The following is a 21,416-nucleotide window of genomic DNA, read 5'->3' as shown; positions in this document are numbered from 1 at the left end:
TTCTTCTGATTTTGCTCTGGAATTTCTCCTGAAATTCCCCTGGAATTTCTCCTGAAATTCCCCTGGAATTTCTCCTGAAATTCCCCTGGAATATCTCTTGAAATTCCCCTGGAATTTCTCCTGAAATTCCCCTGGAATTTCTTCCGAAATTCCCCTGGAATTTCTCCTGAAATTCCCCAGGAATTTTTCCTGAAATTCCCCTGGAATTTCTCCTGAAATTCCCCTGGAATATCTCCTGAAAAACCCCTGGAATTTCTCCTGAAAACCCCTGGAATTTCTCCTGAAATTCCCCTGGAATTTCTCCTGAAATTCCCCTGGAATTTCTCCTGAAATTCCCCTGGAATTTCTCCTGAAATTCCCCTGGAATTTCTCCTGGAATTCCCCTGGAATTTCTCCTGAAATTCCCCTGGAATTTCTCCTGAAATTCCCCTGGAATTTCTCCTGAAATTCCCCTGGAATTTCTCCTGAAATTCCCCTGGAATTTCTCCTGAAATTCCCCTGGAATTTCTCCTGAAATTCCCCTGGAATTTCTCCTGAAATTCCCCTGGAATTTCTCCTGAAATTCCCCTGGAATTTCTCCTGAAATTCCCCTGGAATTTCTCCTGAAATTCCCCTGGAATTTCTCCTGAAATTCCCCTGGAATTTCTCCTGAAATTCCCCTGGAATTTCTCCTGAAATTCCCCTGGAATTTCTCCTGAAATTCCCCTGGAATTTCTCCTGAAATTCCCCTGGAATTTCTCCTGAAATTCCCCTGGAATTTCTCCTGAAATTCCCCTGGAATTTCTCCTGAAATTCCCCTGGAATTTCTCCTGAAATTCCCCTGGAATTTCTCCTGAAATTCCCCTGGAATTTCTCCTGAAATTCCCCTGGAATTTCTCCTGAAATTCCCCTGGAATTTCTCCTGAAATTCCCCTGGAATTTCTCCTGAAATTCCCCTGGAATTTCTCCTGAAATTCCCCTGGAATTTCTCCTGAAATTCCCCTGGAATTTCTCCTGAAATTCCCCTGGAATTTCTCCTGAAATTCCTCTGGAATTTCTCCTGAAATTCCTCTGGAATTTCTCCTGAAATTCCTCTGGAATTTCTCCTGAAATTCCTCTGGAATTTCTCCTGAAATTCCTCTGGAATTTCTCCTGAAATTCCTCTGGAATTTCTCCTGAAATTCCTCTGGAATTTCTCCTGAAATTCCTCTGGAATTTCTCCTGAAATTCCTCTGGAATTTCTCCTGAAATTCCTCTGGAATTTCTCCTGAAATTCCTCTGGAATTTCTCCTGAAATTCCCCTGGAATTTCTCCTGAAATTCCCCTGGAATTTCTCCTGAAATTCCCCTGGAATTTCTCCTGAAATTCTCCTGGAATTTCTCCTGAAATTCCCCTGGAATTTCTCCTGAAATTCCCCTGGAATTTCTCCTGAAATTCCCCTGGAATTTCTCCTGAAATTACCCTGGAATTTCTCCTGAAATTCTCCTGGAATTTCTCCTGAAATTTTCCTAGAATTTCTCCTGAAATTCCCCTGGAACTTCTCCTGAAATTCCTCTGGAATTTCTCCTGAAATTCCTCTGGAATTTCTCCTGAAATTCCCCTGGAATTTCTCCTGAAATTCCTCTGGAATTTCTCCTGAAATTCCTCTGGAATTTCTCCTGAAATTCCTCTGGAATTTCTCCTGAAATTCCTCTGGAATTTCTCCTGAAATTCCTCTGGAATTTCTCCTGAAATTCCCCTGGAATTTCTCCTGAAATTCCCCTGGAATTTCTCCTGAAATTCCCCTGGAATTTCTCCTGAAATTCCCCTGGAATTTCTCCTGAAATTCCCCTGGAATTTCTCCTGAAATTCCCCTGGAATTTCTCCTGAAATTCCCCTGGAATTTCTCCTGAAATTCCCCTGGAATTTCTCCTGAAATTCCCCTGGAATTTCTCCTGAAATTCCCCTGGAATTTCTCCTGAAATTCCCCTGGAATTTCTCCTGAAATTCCCCTGGAATTTCTCCTGAAATTCCCCTGGAATTTCTCCTGAAATTCCCCTGGAATTTCTCCTGAAATTCCCCTGGAATTTCTCCTGAAATTACCCTGGAATTTCTCCTGAAATTTTCCTAGAATTTCTCTTGAAATTCCCCTGGAATTTCTCCTGAAATTCCCCTGGAATTTCTCCTGAAATTCCCCTGGAATTTCTCCTGAAATTCCCCTGGAATTTCTCCTGAAATTCCCCTGGAATTTCTCCTGATTTTTCCCTGGAATTTCTCCTGAAATTGAATAAAATATTTCTAAAAATTACATTTTCCTCGTTTCGATTTCAGCCAAAAATTATCAAAATTGGATCATTTTGAACATTTCTATTTTTGCGTTAATTGATGCGTATTACAGCATTTCACTTCACTTCTCCAGTGTTACATTTGTCGTAAGTGGTAGATGTTCTTTCCACAACCCACACACCATCTGTTTCCGGGCAAGATTTCCAGGGCACGAGCTCACGAAATCACATGACAACGAACAAGAGAACTGGATCACATCACTTCTGGGTTTGTTGGTTTGTAGTTCGCACGTCAGCAGAACTCTTCCCACTCCTATACAGCGTCATGTGCTGCCACCAATCCTTCTTACCCTAGGACTTTCATCAGGAAATTGTGTCTTTCATTGTCACCAGCCAGCCACTATCCACCATCTTCCACAAACCCGAGTACTGAATTGTAACAAAATTGTATAATTGTTAAAATTGTGTTATATTTTTCTCTACCAACTCAAAGTGTTTCAAACAAAATTGAAACAATATTTGTTATTCGTAACAAATTTTGCTATCATTGTGATACATTTTTGCTATTATTCATCGGTCAGAATATATTTATGTAAAAGTTATAATGGAATTAGTATTATTTTTGTTTGCGCTGGAGGATTTTTTTTATCATCAACAAAAACTATACTATATTTTGTTTAGAAAAAAATCTGTTCAAGCTCTTTTGTATTCCATTATTCGGAAAACAGTCAATTCCTGCCAGCTAAAAGCTCCGGCCCTGACTGACTGCTGTCGAGTGACACGAAGAAGTGTGTCCTATTTACTCTGCCCTGATTTAGGCTTCCAGTAAGGGTTCTTCTTCGCTTGCAAGAGTGTTGTCAAACGTGGAGATGGGGATGCTTGTTCCTTTTTCGTTGAACTGGCTGCCAGCAGCGCGGGAAATGACGGGTTCATCACGATTCATTGTTCCGGAAAAATGTCGGTTTTGTTTGAATGATTTTCGCGGCAGCTCAATGTCATATTCCATTCGCTTGTATGTAACTCATCATAGTTGGATGGGAAAATGTAGGTCTCGGTTGCTGAAATAATGCATGTGAAAGGAGCAGTCGCGATAATCATGTGGGAATAGAGTTGCTTTTTAAATTCACGGTGCTTATGCTTATGAATTGAAATGAGGCAGCAAGATGTTGGCATGTGGAGATTAAATTAATTATCATTTATTTCTTTCATGTTGACATTTTTTCAAAAGTTTCAATAAGCATTTATTTTGGATTCAACGAAATTTTCAGAAACAACTCCACAATTTGTCTATGCCTCTTTCAAATAGTTTTTTTTAGATTCTTCCCTGAATCGGTCAGAAATTTCTTAGAATTTCCTCTTAAAATTATTCTTGTGGAACCTTTCAGTATCTTAAAACATTTGAGAGGCTAAAATCTAGGTATTTCATTAAATAAATTGCTTGAAATCATCATATGTAGATACAGTCGAAGCTCGTTATAGCGATCACTTTTATAGCGACAAAGCTTTCTATAGCGAAATTTTTCGGTCCCTTGAAAAAGATTTCAATGTTATCATTATTCTCTATAAAGACATTTCTCTATTACGACGGGCCCTTGCGATGTCGTCATAACAAGCTTCGACTGTATATAGAAATTTCGTCCTTGCTACGTGTGTTTGCCTGTAATAAAAATATTCTTCTGCAAATCACTCTCTAATCTGTCACTCACATATTCTTGCACTTTGATTTTATCTCAATTATCCGTGTATTGATTCACACTCACTAATCCCCGTCTTTTATGCCCGCAGACACACCATCGATAACGAAGGTCCGGCCGTTAATTTCGCCGACCGGATTGCAAATTACCACCCGCGGGCGGGTCGTGTTCAACATCGTTCCGGTCAGTCAGCCCCTGACCGAGGTGGTGGCGGCAGCTGTTGCGTCCGGAACCAACGCCGCTGCCGGAGAGCTGATGCCACCGTCCTACATCAATCTCAAGAGCTACCTTTCGCCGGAGTACGTCAACTGTCTGGGCAAGAAGCCCAACTTTTCCGAGTCGGATGTGGAGAAGGTGAGTTGGTACTCTGCTATGTGGATTGGTTTAATACTTGTTTCGTTGTGGAAATGAATATCAAAGCCTTTAATTAGAAAAAATAGGGTAATAATGAAAATACGGTTTAGTCGTACAATTTCCAGGTTTCAAGTTGTTCTGAATTTCAAAACGTGTTCATTCAAACCATAAACGATCAGGAAAAACTGTCCAATCGTTCATTTTAATTGATTTAAGAAGCGTCCATCACACGCAAGCCAGTGTCACCATCAGGACGACAAAACCACAGAGTCATCGACCCCCTCTTAACTCAATCGCTTTGAATCTCAGAACCTGACAACCATCCGACAAGTGGCCTCTTTCCGTATCCGTATCATGAAATCAAACACTCCTCCTGTTAGCAAATCGGACCATAAGACAGAGATTCCATATTGTACCTCCTTCCATTCATCTTACTACTGGACTGGACCGGTTGGTTTCCATCAAACGTCCGGTGCTAAATTGAGAGTGAATTAGCATTAATGTCGTTATCCTACTTGCACACATTTCAAGCCGGTGTCCATTTCCGATTTGGTCCGATTTGCGGGAATTGTTGCATTCGAGGGGAAATTGTCGGAAATCGAATTTGTTCGGCTTCGTATCGGATGGAAATATTTGGAGCTTTTTAGCAGGAATCATTTTTCCAGAATCCTACTGTTTTTTGTTGCAAACCTTCAGAGAGAACCCACATTGTCTAGTCACGGACAATTTCCGGCGGATTATTTCCCACAATTGGATCTATTTTGGGATTCCAATTAGCAAATTCCTACTCGTAGGACGGAGAGACCGGTTCGCTCATGGGCGTAGCAAGACCCCCTCTGATGAATCTGTAAAGTCCAATTTAGAATAAAGCTTATACCAAACGTTCTTAGAAGTTTTTGTCACGAATAAGTAAGGAGACTTACAAGGAGTCTGCTTTAAATTATTATCCAGCCAATTCACCTCAAAATTTTGTCAATACTTTCACAATAATCAACTTGTTTGCAACAGTTTCATGCATTGATCGTCTGAATGGGACAGATTGATCTTGATATAAACAGTTTTCATTCAGTGTTGAATTATGCTTTAATCTGACTTCACCAATCGGGGTAGGTAGTCTAATGACTACTGTTTCTGCTTCATAAATAGAAGGTCATGAATTCATTCCCAAGCCCGTCCATTACCTCGTACTTTGTAGTTGTATCTTTTACTTGCTTCTAAATTCCTCTCTTAAGGTGTCCTAAGTCCTAAGTCCAGAACCATTTTTAAGGCGTAACGTGGAAAAGTAAAATATACCGGAATCTGGGGGCAAATTGATCAGTGGGGCGAGTTTGATCAGGTCGGTACCAAAAAACATTTCCTCCGAAGGATGCTGAAAGCTTCGTTGGCACCACAGACATTCCATGTGTTCTAGTTTATGGATGTCTAATAATGGTATTGCACTATTTCATTTTTATTAGACTCAGTTACACATAGAAATATTCACACTTTTTGAAGGTGTAAGCAATACCGTTGGAAATGTCGCTGCTAAACAATCTACTGGTGCTATGCCTACATGTCAACTTTGAGTATTTAAAATGTTGTGTAAGCTTAAGTATGAACTACTGAACTCATTTTTGACATCATACAGCATAGCAAGTATAGTTTTTTGCTCATAAAACCGTTTATTCTAAAAAAAATGTGCTTATTTCAAGGGGAATTGCCTACATTTAGGCGTATTAGGCAGAGTTTCAATGTTTAATTTTGCAATAAAATAATCAAATACTCGAATTGTAAACATTTTGACATTATTTTCAGATTAGGGAGACCTGAATTTAGTAGATACGGACATTTTTCATTCATAAACCTGCTCTGTTATATGGTGATCAATTTCGCCCCAATTTGTCATTTTAGTTTTTTGATATTTTAACTATTTTTATGATATTTTAAATTATTATTTCATGAAAAGTCGATTAGATAAATTGATAAAGATCAATGGAGTACTGATTTTGTCGAAATTTATTTGACAATATTTGAATTCCCAAGGGTAACACAACAAAAAGTTGTAAAAAAGTGATCAATTTGCCCCCGGATTACGGTACTATTCTAAAAATTCCAGGTAATCAATGCGCTGGAAAGATATTGTTTGCAAGCAGTTATTTGCTACGTGCTACTGCAGTGCGCTGTTAGCAATTTAATTAGCAAATTCGGCTTAAATCCCAAAATGGATATTTCCTAGAAAATTGATTACGCCTTCACCATTGTTTGGTCGGAATTGTGTATGGTTGTTTACTTTTTAGAACCAGCGACACGTTGGGGTAGCAGTAAAGAGCCGCCAGTTCCACCCTTGGGTATATCCGGTCTACCGTGGGCCAGTTTATATTACAACATCGATTCCTTTCCCTTCCCCTCATTGGTCTGTCTTCTGACGATTGTTGCCTATACATAGAAGACCACCAGAATTCATACACCGAGGATGTCTAAAGAACCTTTTCGATTCAAATGATATTTATATATTACAAAATGTTCAACGCGGTAAGTATATGTACTACTGTCTATGTAGAGTATATTATTCTTGTCAATTATTGTATTCTTCAACCGATGAGATCGTTTAAGTTCACCCGATAAATAGTAAAACATATTTATTCCAACTTCATCGTGATTGATTTTTTTGTTGAATTTGTTATTCTTTCACAATATCTTCATTCTTTGGAAAAATGCCTTCCAATTATTTTCGTTATTATTGTTTCGTTATTATTCAGGTTATAGAATATCAAACATTGTTGAATTTATTATTCTTTCAAAACTTCATCGTTTTTTACATGTAACTGCTGAGATTTATGTAATGATATTCAGTGCTCGGAAACTTTTCTGATTATTTGATCGTAAGGCATATGAACTTGGTTAAGCATAAGGAATGCGGGGACCAGACTTGGAATGGGCATGGAACTGAACTGGACAGATCAAAAAGCTTGTATGTAGTGCACTTTTACAGTTGAATCTAGGGGCAAAATTTGATAACCATTGCATAACGAAACGCTTATGATGAAGTGCATCAAAAGTACCGACAATATGAAAGGTTTTCCTACTCATCGTGAATCAGGATGTTGTGGCTTTTAGCTAAAGTATATTGCTAGAGCAAAGGCGATTACGGTGTCGACGACTTTGAATGAAAATAAGTTGATGAATAATCCAAACGAAAAAATCAAACTACAGAATCTTGTTTATTTTCTGTATCGGGTGAAGTGACAAGAATCCACTGAGATGACAAAAGTTGAGTTAACTCTGTTTGAGATCAGCTTATCGCGATTCATCCTGGAATGAGAAAAATGATATCAAGAAACGTAAAAAAGCGCAAGTAACGCATTCACTGTGTATCAACGACAAAATGTCATTCTGTAAAATTGTCTTCAAAATCCCTATTCAAAAGTCCTTTCGGCCAAATGTCATATGCTTCTCAAAGCAACTAAATTCTTTTCGACTAAATGTACTTTCGACGAAACGTCAGTCGACCAAATGTCATAGATTCTTCAAAACATAACATTTTTTAAGATGTCTTCAAGTACTTATCTAGCTATTCACAAAACATCTAAAGGCATTTCCATCCGAACTCGTTCAGAAACTACAATCGTCATTTCTCAAGCAATGAATTATGTTTCTTTTATGAATTCAGAACAAATCTGCATCATTCATAGAAAAACACATTATTTGTTCTTGCGATGTCTACAGTAATTCATGTTTTATGGGCTTCTTTCAATTCTTCTAGGGTTCTACCCTAAATAACCCATTAATATCGCAGAAAAGTGGTATGAATCACAACTATGATGCATCAAAATCTTGGACGAAGTGTTTTATAGATTCCTGAAAAAATTAACTTATTTTGCCTCTAGAATTATTTAGAAATAATTTTGATTCGAAAGCTAAAATAAAAATAGACAAGGAAAGTTCTCAAAATTTTCCTGAAATGTGTTCAGGAGCAAAGCCAACCCAAAGTAACCATGAGCACTAATAATAAGCCCAACATCATAGACATACATTGATTACTGCAGGGCCAATTCCAGAAAATTCTCGACGATTCGTCTAGAGTTTATCTATGATTTTATAGAGATCCATCCTTTAAGCTGTCCACAGGAATCCTTGAGAAGTTCCTCATGAAATCATTACAGAATTTCAGAAATTCATTTCTCCGGAAAAAAGTTCAATAGTGTTTTTATAGGTACCTATCCATGTTTTTTTGTCCTGATTTCTTCTAAGAAAACTTTCCCAACGCTTATTTTTATCTCGAAAATTATGGTAACGGTCGTTTTTTGTACCTCTTAGGAAGGCTTTATGTACGATTTAATTATTTACACAGTGTAACTACGTCAATGAATATGCCAAAATGTAGAGAAAAGCATTCAATGTGAATTAAAACTGCCCACACAATCATAAATAGTCCAAAATAAGTCGAAAGTAGTTCAATGAAGAACCACAGTTTTCTACTATTTTGGACCCCGGCATTTTCATTTCATAGGAAACTATGCCCAAAAAGCTGTTAGTTTAATACGCTCGCGCAAAGTCTTATCAGTTAATGTCTTATAACAATGGAAACGGAAAGAATTTTCACTTTATGGTCTAAAAAATTGAAAATAGTTTTATTTATTTTATTTATTTATTTATTTTACTACGTCTTCAACATACAATGTTGTACAGACTGATAACTTAATACATAAAATTAAATCTAATCCACGCATCGAGACATCGAAAGATTTGCAAAACTTACATCATAATACATATCGCTAAACACATTACATCACATCAAACTTAAGCATCACAGCACTAAAGGAAACATAGAAAACATAACAAAACATCATCATATAAATTTAAATCATAGTATTCGATCGCATTATCAATAATATAGATTGTTCCTAAAAACTTGCATTCAAATCACATTAGGTCTCCAGGTTCCTGTTGATCGACAATTGAATTTTCGAAATTTTATTCCTGTCGGCCAAGTCGTTGCAAGCATGGCTATGTGTTTATATATAACCTTTACTAAAACTTTGAATGAGATATAATCTAAAAGACTACAATCCGTATGCTTTGAAACCAATTTCACAACTTTTACGGGATCTTCTTCGGAGACTCCAAGACATCTATGCACCATTATCCGAACATCATTCTCCGAAGTATTTCTATCGATATTTGTAAGTAACAACGAGAACGCCTGTTCGTCTGTAGTCGTTTGCTCTGTTGTACTCTGCTCAGCTGGATCCCGTTCCGTATCGCATGAGTTGTTGCATGTGGCATTCATCAGATGCTTTTGGAGTTGAATGAACGATGTTTGTTCTTGAAGGAGACATACTGTGCGATGAGATGAGCCGTAATGTGTCCATTATTAACGATACTTGAGATTTCAGTTCGGCTATATCGTCGGAGTTAATTGCGTTTGAATCCGTTGAGGGTGACGTGTTGGGTTTATCACTTCGCCAATCGTTAAAAGCAGGAAAACAATCTTTGCAAATCCACACAACACCCTGTGAAAAAGCTTTACGTTGTTCTCTACTCATACCTATGCAAGAGATATGGAATGAGTTCCTACACGGACCAGCACAAACAGCATACAATCCGAATTCCGTGTATATACAAACAGCGCAACTTTTACAATAAACTTCTTTGTCACGATCCATCGAATTTGGTTGCAAAATATTATCGGCTAAATTTAACGTACGACGATCTAGATGACGAAATTTCCGCACGGATTCTTCAGATCTCGAAGTTGTGATCCAATGGACAGCGGTCTCAATGATTTTAGTCGTTATCGAAATCGTTTTTAATAGAATTTACTTGGCGGTAGACAAACAAGCGACCGATCGGCAAGACGCAACTTAGTTTACACTTGAAATTTTTTTTATTCAATTTCTGCGTAAAACGTGTTGTAACAGTTGTCAATATCAATGATTGCAAATTTGAACAAATGATTTTGCTTACATTTTTCAATTTTTATCTTCGACATTGGCGTAGGAAGAGGGAGGGCCAGGGGGCCTGGCCCCCTCCAGAATCATCTAGGCCCCCCAGATTTGTTTATGACAATAATATAAATAACAAAAAAATAACATGAAGCAAAAACTTCTGAATTAATGCTCACGACTCTTGTTATTAACAAAAATCAATGCTTCAGTAGTTACATTATTTTACGTTGTAAAAATATTGTGAGAAAACCTCGCTTGTCTTACACAGCATCAGCGTGGTTGTTCTGACTTCAGTGAATCACGCGACAACTGAAAGCTTTACCGTCCGGCTGTCGAGCGATTGATTACTATTAGAAATAGTTTCATGTTCTACTCAATAAACACAATTTTTCGACATCCCCGTTGCAAAAAAAATACCGTGGTAAAAAAAAACCAGGAAATTTGATTCCCATAATTCTAAATAATGCTGTTTCAGCATTAATCAGCATATTCAATGCATTCTGATTTTTCATGTTTTTTGACGATACCCTGCTCAAAGTGTCCAGCGATTATGATTTCCCTTTTGACAATTCACTAACAAATAAATAGTATAACATCCGAAAAAATATAATTGAAAAAAAATATACAAAATTACTAAAGGAATTTTTAAGACAATACATAGCGGGAATTTTTGTCGAAAAATAAGGTTTGGCCAAGTTTTCTTCAGGTGAATGGCGAAACAATTCATCAAAATCGACCATAGTGTTCTATTCCAGCAATAAATTCTCTCTTTGATTTGGATTCAATGTTTAAATATTTTTGCATGAATAAATTTATTGCGTAAATTATATTTCTTCAAGAAAATTTATCATTTCATTGATTGTTTGAATAATTTCCAACAGATTTGCAGCAAACATTTTCAAAAAGCTTTACAATATGCTTCATAGAATTTTAGAATTATCAAATTCCTCAAGGAATATTAAAGCGTGGCATAAGAACTTTTGCAAATCTCATGAAAAATAGTCAAATAGTAGTGTAGGACTTGTTCATACTTTCAAAGCGAATTTCTCCTAGTGGACATCCATTCCTTCTATGGCTACTTTTTATTAGCAAGATGGTTCAGGAATATGCTTTCGGATTTACCTAAGAATGCTACTTAAAGTTCAGTTCTCCCTCGACATTCCTCCAAAAAATCATTGATTCTGTCAAATCTTACACTGAGATTTCTTCTGTGAATTTCTTTAAATATTTTTTCCAAAAAAATTATTACAAATTCTTCCGCGAAGTTCATTACAAGAAATGTTTCCAAAATACATCACCAATTGCGTCAAGAATTCTTCTATGTATTTTTGTACAGAAAACCAGAAGTCAAGGACGGATAGATTTCATGGATAATTTCTAAGGAAGCTTCTGATTAATTCCTAACAAAAGGTTTAAAGTTTTGGAAAATTGCAAAATTGCCAACAAAGTTTTTTCAAACATTTTTGTGTGTGTTTCTCTAGAAATCTGATATGGAGTGATTCGTAGAGGAATTTGTAGGGGATTTATGGGGATTAAATTTTAGGATATTCATGGAGTAGTATTTGAACCAAAACTGGAGAGTGGAATTCCTTCAAAACCCCAAACCCTCTATTTTTTCATAAATGTCTAACTATAAAACATTCTTATAAAGGTCCTAGCGGAATACGTGCCAAGGTTCTTTCAAAATGGGGCTTCGTGGCCGTGCATTTAGCCGCATCGAGTCAAGGAGTGTGTGTTTGATTCCCGATTCAGTCCGGCAAACTTTTCGCCAGGAACGTATTTGGGTTGTGCCACTGAGCGTTGCGTGCTAGTCCGTTGTCTAGTGTGGTGCTCCCTTCATAGGTCATAATCGTCCACTGGAAGCACTAACGTGTCGGCGTCTTTGATAAAAACTCTTCAACAGATTTTCCGAGTAATTTGTTCAGGTGTTTCTTAGAGAATTATATTATTGTTGCCCTAAGATTCTCCAGAAAAAAATACCAAAGATTCATTTAAGTGTTTTCCAAAAAAAAAAAATCCCAAAAGAATATCCCCTAAAAAACTTCTTAAAAATAAATCTCCAGAAATTCAAATAAGTATTATTTCAGATTCTAGAAATAACTGGTTTTTAAGCAATTCGATAGAGATTCTTCGAGAAATTTTCTAGTGAGATTAAAAAGTCTGGGAATGGTTTTCTGTGGAAATCCCAGGATCTACTCCGTGAAAACTGGTCAAGGAGTTTTTGAAGAAAGCACTAAAAAGTATAAAAATAATTCATAAATAAATTCCCGTATGAATTCTTCAACACAAAATCAAGTAAGAATCACAAACTTAATGAGAAAAAATATTTCATCGCAGTAATCCACGGCATGTCAGTGAAACATAATACCGTTTTGATTCGAATCCCGGACAGCTTAAAATTCCGGACACTCTACTTTGTATGGGAAAAATTTCACTCGAAATGTTTCAAAATGTGCCATCAAAAAGTTCCCAATTTGAAAGATGATTTTTATAAACATTTTACATAGCAATCCATGAAATTTTACAATGTTCAACTAGTTTTGACGTCTTTCTAACGGCTAAGTGCGTTTAATTAATGATTCGACTATTCTATTTGAGTTTTTTACGAGCTGTCCGGGATTCGAATCTAAGTGTCCGGAATATGAAGCAATAGTGTGGTTGTGTCCGGAATAAACATCATGAAGAGGCCGATCATTTTCATTGATTAAAGTGAATTAAAGATGTGGAATCTAAATCTTCACTCACCATTTGAAATTTAAGTGTTTGCAAGGCCTGATTACGATGAAGTTTTGTACAGAATGACTCAATTTATATGTGTTTCGATTAGTTGTATTTCACTGAAGCCTTAAGTGTCCATAATATAAATCAAAACGGTACCTCCACTATTGGTACACTGTTCCTTTAGTGCGGTATATTTTTAATTTGTGTTCCTATAGTTGCGGTATCCGTTGTTTTCTTATGGGATCCTCCACTATAGGAAAACTTTACCGCAACTATTGGTACAAGTAAAAAAAGTTTTAGCAATTTCAGTGATATTTCATCAGTTTTAAAGCAATTTGAACGCTCTTTTCAACAACTCCGTTTATCAGCAAGCCAATACGTCGATTGGAAGTGTCGGTTTTGTGGCTAATGTTATAAAATCAGTGAAAACGGCACTACCGCAACTATAGGATCACCCACAACTAAGAAAACACTTACCCTACTTGAATAAATTATTTCTACTAGGTTCATTTATCGGCCTTGAAAAAATGCGTGGATTTTACAAAATAGGTTCAAAATTAGCGTAGAGCAGTCAAAATGTAATAGAAGAGTAAAATTTCAATGCATTTGATGATAATACAGGCATACAGGCTTGATCATGTGTTAAGGCTTTAAAACTACACTCCACGTTGTCGATGTGTATGAAATTGAATTTGTATGAAAAGGATTTGCACAGTTTTCCGTAGAAAGATCACATTGGTTGGTTGATATTGGTTGAAATTTTAAAATATACTTTTCAAACATGTGAGCTTCACAAATTCAAGTTCAACTATACTTATAGTTCATTCTGCTTTTACGCGACTTTTTTTGATATTTGTGTTCAACATTGAGGTTGATATACATATTATTTTTCTGTTTTCAACAATTAGGTTGATATAAATATTACAATTAGGTTAATATAAATTATAATCGAAATAAACAATAAGGTTGATATAAATATCATTTTTCTGTCTTAGACCATTCGGATGGTACGAAGGGAAGGATGACAATAAATAAGAAATAAAAAATTGATAATTTTTTTTTTATATTTTATTTTTAACGTTAATTTTTGCTTCATTCTCAAGTGTCTTCTGGATCGTCGTTCTACCGTAATTTTCTTATTTAAAAACTTCAAATACCTCGACGGATCAAGATGGATCTTTTGTTTCCTGCCTCGAATATTTTCGCCTTTATAAAGGGGGATGGTGACATAATATAAAATTAATATTTGTATCAGCCTTATTTTGCGAATTTACTAAATGTTAGTAAATGAAAACCGCATTTATGACTTTATCATTTAATGCCACTAAAGTTTGTATCTCTTAAATACGCATATACCAATCTTTACAGTTGAGATTGAGTTGAGTTGGCCGTCTTCAGTGTAGTAGTGTACTTGAAACAATATGCGATTATGAAACGGTTAGATAGAACAACTGTAGTAAAATTCCAAATCGCTTTCTTGTGATAATGAAGGGGAAGTAAGCAGCTCACACTTGATTTTCAAGATCTACTGTTCTACTGTTTGTGTGATACTAGGAACGATTTTAGGTCTTATGTTCATACGATTAAACGTGTGATAATATCATACCATATTATGATATTCACCTCCCGCTAACCAACCATAAGAGAAATAATATCTGAATCTATGCCTAAACCTTCTGTTGATGTGTTGCAATTTATTCCGTTTGATGATTTCTTAAACGAGTGCCGATTGTTGTTTTTCATTTTTCAAAAATATAAATTTAAGAATTTAAGCAAAATCATGTATCTTTGTCAAATTTTCAATCACGGAGGATGGTCTTATGGGTTGAGAGGTAGTTTGATTGGCATAAAAATATGGCTTTTTGCAAATTTTACCAAAATTTGTTTGAAATCGGTGATAGTTGATTACACGTGCAATGGATGCTTTGTATGAAATGACCCATAAGTAAAAGCCGTGGTCGGTCGTCATGCCTTTTTATCTATCTGTCACTCTGTCTGTAATGCTTCACAAGCAAAGTAGCAAGCAAGCTTGCAAGCAAGTTGAAGATAGGTGTTATATCTGTAGGCAGGGATTGAATCCTGAGAAAATTTAGATTATCTCTCACTTATCGCTCTCTGTAACAATCATGATATGCAGCACATTGTTAGAGCCTGCTTATCGTATACTGCTACAGCATTGGATCGGGATCGATGCATGATAAAACCCTTCTGAACAAGCTTCAAACCTGGGGTTACTCTTACTATCGGATGTTTGGGGATAGTTTATCGTGCCAGTAAAATAAAACACGTACCCCCAATGGTAAACAAGCGAGAAAATAGATTTTATCTTCGCTCTCTTACTTTGGGACTCTCGTTCTCTAATTTTATTTATCAAACTTGTTACAACTTGCGATACATTGCCGCTTGTGAAGCGCTACATATGGAATGTTATCTTCACTTGCTTTGATCGTGCTTCAAAATCAAATGAGAACGAATTTTGCAATGCTTGTCTGTAGGCGAAAGTTAATACATATGGGTGGTAGCCAAGGGAAGAAGACAAAAAGTAATAAAAAAAAAACAAGGAGAGCAAACATTGCAATTTTTTTTTTCTTGGGTGCCACAGAAATCACAAACCATATACATTATATTTTCCGTTATTCTGATTCTAAATATACCACAACAAGGCTGCTGTCACTTACTGGGAAACAAGAAGTGTTGCTTGGAAATTCCAATTTTGTAAAAAAAAGAAATGGTAACGGTCCATCTTACTTCCCTATAATGTAAACCCTGGCTACGCCCATGGCTCCTGCATCCATACGTCCCGTCAAAAAAGCGAAATTAATTAAATTATTCACAGTGACTTAAACCGGTTTTGCAATTCCTCTCTTTGTGTCTTTTCATGCAAATTTTCCTTCTGACATCTCATCGGTGCGCCATCTGCCGGACATGGACTGCGATGACGATAACACCAACATCGACGATGACACCGACAACAACAGATGTGGATCTACTCGCTCGGTGTAACGCTGCAGAAAACTATTTCATCATTTTCGGTCAACTATCATCAGCATCAGCAAAAGCAGCAGCAACCGAGAACTGTAGTAGGTGGAAACGATGCCGACAGAGGGCGTAGTGCCGGATCAACGCCAACCGACGAAGACGGCTTAACCGCGCTGGACCACGTTATCCTGGCCATGTGCGAAGCGAACCTCTACAAGCGGGCCAGTCTCATGTTTCTGCTGGATGTAAGTAAATGCCATACTATCATAGCATTGCACGTATTATTGCGAACTTGTTACCGGGTTTTTTTTTTCTCGGTTATGCAACCTTATTGCAACCATCACCCGACCAGATGAACGTGACAAAACATGATTTTTTAATGTAAAATTTTTATCTAGCGCGAGCCTAGATACTTAACTTCATCTGACCAATTTATTGGAACCCCTCTCATCGTAACAACATGTCTACTTGATGGCTAGGGCTGAAAATCTCCTTAATAAAGCTATAAAGCTATAATAATAATAAAGTCTACTTGAAGGTTTCAAATAATGAGCTATTGGTTTACGTGGGAATATTATTAGTTATCAAAAAAAAAAAACAAAATATTGAAAAAAAGTATTTGGATCAATTATAAAAACTTCATCCAATACCGATTTTATCAGTAAATTTTACCCCAACTTAGACTGTTTCAGCCATAGTGGTGGCTTTGAATATTACATCAATCATTAGATTCAATTGTTCATTTAGAATATCAAAATCAGAGAAAGACATGACGAAACTGATATAAAATGTGTTGTGTTCCTATAGTCGGGCAGCTACTGACGAAGAGGAGGAGGTTTTTGATAGTTGAAACTCGTTTTTTTTTGCAGTGGAGTGTTTTTCACGAAAGGAGATTTCCTTTGAAACTGCCTCACTGCACTTACCTAGTTTACTAGATTGAATTATATTTTGCTAAAACTCAATTCCGTTGGGTTTTGGCCCGGTGACCGCAAAAACACTGTGTCGAAATAAGTGATGGCATAACGAGAGTGGGATTTCCGGGAATTTACCGAGCCGGCCTTAGCAAGTGGCGATACAGACAATGACACAAAATATATGATAGGGTGGTCCCTATAGTCGGGCCTTGTATGAACAAATAATCAAACCCAAAACATCTGAATCATTTCCCCCTGAATTAATGGCCGTCTTCAACAAATTTATTATACACTAGTGGTCCCGGCAAACTTCGTTTAGCCATCAAGTAGGCTGTTGAAAAACGATATTGATCGTCCCATACGAAATGACAGTTCCGTTCACACACGTTTTTCCAACTTTCCCGGTGAATATCGTGGGATTTTCACACACACAAACACGTCGGAACCCTTGACGAACAAAATGGAGGTAGAATCATTCAAATCCGTTGACCCGTTCGTAAGCCATTTCGTGACATACAAACAACATTCCATTTTTATTTATATAGATAGATAGATAAACTTCTCAGATCAAAACTGTCAAGAATTGAAGCAAATTTATCCCGTTTTTTTCATACAAACTTTAGGTCCTTTTTGAATTTTCCTCAAATTTTGTTTTTGGAGATTTCTGGAATTCTGGATTAAGGTGAAGATTAATAGAAGTCAAAGTTCAAATTTTCAAGAGCACGGATCTGGAGAACCAAACAACCGTTGAAGCTGAAAACTTAATCGATTGATCACTAGCTGGTGGTGACTAATCGATTAGATTTTCAGCTAAAACGGATGTTTGGTTCTCCAGATCCGTGATCTTGAAAATTTGAACTTTGGCTTCGATTCATCTTCACCTTAAAGACTAGATCTTTTCCATATAAAACTGCCTCACTCTAGTGCACATGATTTAGGATGGCATGGAATAGTTTCTATACGGATCACGAACTGAATGAATGCATTTGGTAGCAGCTTTGAGCTGCCCTTCGTTACATTTATTTTTGCGGTAGCAATTCAGCTTTAAATAGTCCGGTACGTGTGCTAACGTTTCTTTCCAGAAACAGTTTATGGCGATTAAATTTTATCTGAAATTTATCTTTTCAATGTTAGGCAATGGTTCCATTTTTTTTTATATATGAAGAAATCGATATGACACTTGTTATGTAGCAGAGCAGTTTGTGAGTTGTGAAGTATTACAATCATGATGGCGTTTGTCAACTAGACGATCTTCTTCCTTCTGGTGTTACGTATTATTTATTTATGTGGCTTTACATCAATTATCTTGATAAAACCTCGCCATCAAATTTCGTCAATTCACTCGGTTCATGGCCGTTTCTCTCCTTCCTCGACTGCGACCCACGCTCTCCAGGTCCTGGTGCACCTGATCAATCCACCTAGCTCGCTGCGCCCCACGCCTTCTTGTTCCGATCGGTTTTGAGGCGAACACCATCTTTATAGGGTTGTTGTCCGACATTCTTGCAACATGCCCTGCCCAGCGTATCCTTCCAGCTTTAGCTACCTTCACGATACTGGGTTCGCCGTAGAGTTGAGCGAGTTCGTGGTCCATCCTTCGCCGCCACACGCCGTTCTCCTGCACGCCACCGAAGATCGTCCTTAGCACTCGGCGTTCGAAAACCCCAAGAGCTTGCAAGTCCTCCTCAAGCATAGTCCACGCCTCATGCCCATAGAGGACTGCCGGTCGTATGAGCGTTTTGTACATCGTACATTTGGTGCGGGGGTGAATCTTTCTTGACCGCAGTTTCTTCTGGAGCCCATAGTAGGCACGACTTCCGCTGATGATGCGCCTTCGTATTTCCCAACTAACATTGTTGTCAGCCGTCAACAAGGATCCGAGGTAGACGAACTCGGCCACTACCTCGAAGGTATCCCCGTCTATCGTGACACTGCACATTGGTCCACGGAACGAAATTAAGTGGAATAAATTAATAACTTGAAAAATATAAGAGATAGGGTTTTGGTGTCTTCTGAACATTTGTTTGTCTGGTCAAGGCGCGTTATATGCAAAAGTGTCCTAAGCGCCAATTTTCATAGCTTTCGAAATTCGCTCTCAAACTTTTTTATTTCAAAAGATAGCGCAACAAAATGTTCTACAATATTGAAGATTATAGAAAATATAAAAACTTTGTAGAACATCATTTTTTTCTATATCTGATAGTTTTAGAGATATAGGTCACTTTAGAACTTTATGGTCAAAAATCGGTTTTTCCTCAATACTAACGAAAATGTCAATTTTTCAGGCCTACTATATTCTGAAGAGTTTTAGATATGAGCAAAATACACATTTTCTCTGAAGACGCGTTTGGACCATTTTGGTACTTCGAACCGGATGACCGTTGGACGATCGATAGTGGACTGTACACTGTTAATGGACTGTGGACTATCCGCCCGTCGGCGAGTGAAAGTTGTGGCCATTCTTGGCGGTAAGGCGCAAATCGCCTATGTGAAGTGGCTCAATAGAGCGAAAAAAGTGAATTTGGCGCTACTTCTGCACCCGGCTGAGCCCACCGAAGATCATCTAGCCAGCCACCCCACTGGGCGGTAATCGACGCTGAGCAACGGATTGGGAGTACTGGGAGATTGGCCATCAAGGAGACTTCTGCAGGAACCAGGATCGACAGTGTCAAGGGAAGTACAATTGCTTGTGATTTGTGGTGGCGCCATGCATGAGGCACGCCAAATGATTCTATGTCGGAGATGAATAAAATGGTGGTTGAAAATTAGATTTTATTCGCATGCGAATTTGTATCCCTGAGTTCAGTTGACGGTTGGTCTTTGGTTCTGCTGGCTTTTCCGACGCTCGTTATTTCTCCTGGTTGGCTCCCCTCGTTGTTGTCAAGTTGGTCGGTCTGTTCTCTGTCAATTGGCCGTCGAGTCGAGTCGCGAATCGCGGTTGTCGAGTGATAGTGAGTGCAAGTGAACTTGAACATTGTGCGGTTTGCTTGACAGACTACAGTGCGGTGCAAATAATAGGGAACAGTTGAACTTTTTTGAAATTTTCAATAAGTGATTCGAGAGTGAATTTTCAAAATGAGTGAACTGAAGGAGTTGAAGTCGCAACAGCGACAAATTCGGAGCACGTTTGAGGGAGTGAAGCAGTTTATCGCGAAATTCAAGCGCGACAAGCATGAGGCTCAAATCGACACCCGAGTGGAAATCCTGGAGGAAGCAATGAAGAAGTTTCATTCGATCTGCGTTCTGTACCGTACCGCATCGGACAGAATTTGCGTACCATCAAATCGGTCGAGCAATAAAGTTTTGTGTGTGGGCCCAACGAAGGGCAACTGAAATAAAACGGTCGTTTCTTGTTGTAATTTACGCCGCGAGTTTTTAGTGCTGCTCCGAAAAACAATCTTTCGCCAACGGTCCCGGTAAAGTGTAGAAACATTTTGGCGTTTTTGTAGTTTTTTCACCCACTTTTCCAAGCGTAACATTTCAAAATGGCGCAAGTGAAATCAAAAACTTTTTCCGTTACTTGAATACGCATATCTTAAAGTGCATTTAAAGAAAATTTGGTGATAGTGATTTTTGATTTCTCTAATAAATGTGTTCTGAATTATCCCTTAATTTTACTTACAAAACAGATTTTCTTTACTTCTTGAGATTCTTATTCAATTACAGTCGAACATTTTGTAATACATTCAAAAATACCGAATCATTCTTAGCGTGAACAAGAAGTTCGTAGATGTTTATCATGCCTATTTTTATTCATATCGCTAATAATTACAGAGATTTTCGTTCTTTGCCATACAATACCGTCAATGGAAGGAAAACTCGACGAATTTAAATGAAGTCCTGCCAATATAAGCTGAAGCTTTCACTAGATTGGACAATGCCAATGCAGTTGCATTCCTTTTTTTAAGTTTGTATAAATGTTTTTTGAACTAGACAATACTTAACTATGTCAATTATATGCACTCGGCCTCCGTAAGAATAGAACATTGGAAAATAAACAATTTATTAAAATCTCAAAAATATAAAAAACTACTTATTTTCGTTTATTTATAACCTTTACTAATCCCTCATTTAAGGTGATTATAGAACGAAGCCACACCTCAAATTTTCAAGAGCACGAGACTTGAGAGCCAAACAGCGCTCTACGTTGAAAATTTATTCCATTGCTGGCCACCACCAGCGAGGAAGTAATTTGATTGATTTTCAACGCGAATTGTTGTCAGATTCTCCTGTCTTGTGCACTTGAAAATTCTAAGTTTGGCTTCGTTTTATAATCACCTTAAGCGGGGTACATATATTTATTGTTAGTAGCTTTGAACTCATTTTTACTAAGTAGATAAAAAACCGAATTGAGTACAACACCATTTAATTCCACCAGAGTTTGTATCCTTCGACAGATACGCGTATTTCGACCTCAACTGCCGTCTTCAGTGTTGTGTACTAGTTCAAACTTATACAAACCTAAAAACAGGGAATGCAACTGCATTGGCATTGTCCAATCTAGTGAAAGCTTTAACTTATATTGGCAGGACTTCATTTAAATTCGTCGAGTTTTCCTTCCATTGACGGTATTTTATGGCAAAGAAC

General features: G+C 37.4%; 1 protein-coding gene across 1 annotated transcript in view; it reads left to right on the top strand.

Moving 5' to 3' along the window:
• The first annotated feature begins 3,989 nt into the window (after window positions 1-3,989).
• Window positions 3,990-21,416, top strand: part of LOC5574727 — a 99,836-nt gene continuing 82,409 nt past the window's right edge. The window contains exons 1-2 of the mRNA XM_021842941.1: window positions 3,990-4,291; window positions 15,918-16,163. Coding sequence (XP_021698633.1) covers window positions 4,019-4,291; window positions 15,918-16,163 — 519 coding nt within the window. The 5' untranslated portion in view covers window positions 3,990-4,018. The remainder of the gene's footprint in view (window positions 4,292-15,917; window positions 16,164-21,416) is intronic.

Source organism: Aedes aegypti, chromosome 1 (assembly GCF_002204515.2).
Source record: "Aedes aegypti strain LVP_AGWG chromosome 1, AaegL5.0 Primary Assembly, whole genome shotgun sequence".
Classification (NCBI taxonomy): domain Eukaryota; kingdom Metazoa; phylum Arthropoda; class Insecta; order Diptera; family Culicidae; genus Aedes; species Aedes aegypti.
This window is presented reverse-complemented; position numbering and strand designations above follow the sequence as displayed.